This window comes from Echinops telfairi, unplaced genomic scaffold, assembly GCF_000313985.2.
Source record: "Echinops telfairi isolate 266 unplaced genomic scaffold, ASM31398v2 ScPeMD7_23;HRSCAF=83, whole genome shotgun sequence".
Taxonomy (NCBI): Eukaryota; Metazoa; Chordata; class Mammalia; order Afrosoricida; family Tenrecidae; genus Echinops; species Echinops telfairi.
The window spans coordinates 3,281,288-3,283,106 of NW_022103920.1; the positions used below are offsets into that span (position 1 = coordinate 3,281,288).

At 62.4% G+C, this 1,819-nt stretch overlaps 1 protein-coding gene across 3 annotated transcripts in view; it reads left to right on the top strand.

Moving 5' to 3' along the window:
* Positions 1-1,819, top strand: part of TPK1 (thiamin pyrophosphokinase 1) — a 35,954-nt gene that overhangs the window by 10,813 nt on the left and 23,322 nt on the right. For all 3 annotated transcript variants that reach the window (XM_004713977.2, XM_045288980.1, XM_045288979.1), the window contains exon 4: positions 1,503-1,572. In XM_004713977.2, the coding sequence (XP_004714034.1) occupies positions 1,503-1,572 (70 nt within the window). The remainder of the gene's footprint in view (positions 1-1,502; positions 1,573-1,819) is intronic.

The following is a 1,819-nucleotide window of genomic DNA, read 5'->3' on the forward strand; positions in this document are numbered from 1 at the left end:
TTTTCATTTTCCCACCTACCGGACTGCCAACAGGACAAACATCTGCCTTGGAAGAAGTGTGGCCAGAAGAAATGCTCCTTAGAGGCAGGGATGGCGAGGGTTTGGACATGCTGTCAGGGAGACCAGTCCCTGGAGAAGGACATCCTGCTTGGTAAAGAAAAGGGGCAGCAAATAAGAGGACGGCCCTCAAGGAGCCGGATGGACACAGCGGCTGCTACAGTGGTCACAAGCACGGGGACAGTTGTCAGGGGAGTGTTTCGCATTGTCGTCCTGCCTAAGGGTGCTATGGGTCAGGACCGACCCAGTGGCACCCAGCAACACACAGCCTGCTGTAGAGCGAGTCTTTTCCATGGCTTTGGGGCACTGCTGGCGAGGTGCTCCTGGGCAAGTGGGGATGTGCAGGTGCCCCAAACACCCAGCTTCATAGGCAAGGTTCGAGGGTGCTGGGATCAGCTGGCCACTCCCGCCCGTGCCTGCAGCCTGGGGCTCTCCCTGTCCGCACAGCCCAGCGTGGCCCTCCGATGCTGAGGGCCTGGGAGAATGTGGAGTGTGAGTGGGCCATGCTTCCATGACCATCACCAGCTAAATGAGGAAACACAATCTCACGGACTGCGTCATGCTGCCCACCTGCCTCAACAGGGTGAGGCCATGCCCGGCGCGCTCACTGCAGGTCCCCAGAATGAGGCTGGCTGCCTCCTTGTACCAAGCACTCACTCCTCCTGTGACGCTTCAACAACTGCCTCCCATCCCAGTGAGGGAGGAGCCTCCAAGAGCCGATGGAGCGGCCAGTTTGAGGGCCATCGTCGTGCTGGTCCCAGAAAGGCTTAGTGGCCAGTGCCCTCGTCTCCTGGTCTTGTGTCGGCGTTGAGCGCTGATTCCACTTCACCTGGTGCCTGGAGACCTCCTGCAGCATCCCTCGGGCACGCGTGCCCCTGCTATGGCTGCCGCCCTGGAGACCGGCCTGTGCTGTCTGCTCACTGACCGGCAGTGCGTGCTGCAGACGTTGCTTCTTTGAAAATTCGGTCACCACCTGCTCCCCACACCGGGCTAGGCTAGCAAGCCCCCAACAAGAGTGCTGCGTGGTGTGGCGTGGCCCAGTGATGCTGCCACGTGGCAGCATGAGCCGGTGGGCGCGGACCTGATGCAGGGGCACCTCCTATGGCTTCAGCAGCCTCCCACTGCCCACGGCTGGCCAGTCAATTCTGATGCACTGTAACCCCAGAAGGGGTTCCTGAGGCTGTGGGTCTGGACAGAGCTGCCAGCCTCGTCTGTCCCCCTCAGAGCGGCTAAGGGTGTGGCCCCTCACCCCTGGCCGGGAAAGGACCCTCCTAAACCAGCCAGCAGCCCCCTGTGGGGCTGGCACACCTTACCCTCCCCAGCAAGGCTTCTCACTAGCCTTGCAGGGCTCAGTTCTCTTCTCGGCCCACCTGGCTCGCTGACTATACCCCTGCATGGCCACCAGCAGGTCTCCACGCTGACTCACTGTTTTGTTCTGTTTGAAGCTGTTCTCAAAGCCTGTGCCGACGGAGGAGCCAACCGCCTGTATGACATCACCGAAGGCGAGCGGGAGAGGTACGTGTCTTGGGCCGCTGTGGCCCCCCACCCGGTGGCCCTCTGGGTATGTGGCTCTTGTGACCGCCTGGCCGTGCTGCGGCCGAGAGGTCGGCTCCTCTGCTGAGCGGGCACCTGCGAGAGGCGGCCGGCCGTGCTGTGCACTGCAAAGGTGAGCAGCCCGCCCCTGGAGACCCGGGGCAGGAGGGAGAAGACAGAGGGACAAGGGAAAGGGGACACCCAGCAGGAAGAGGAGGGGGCTGCCTCC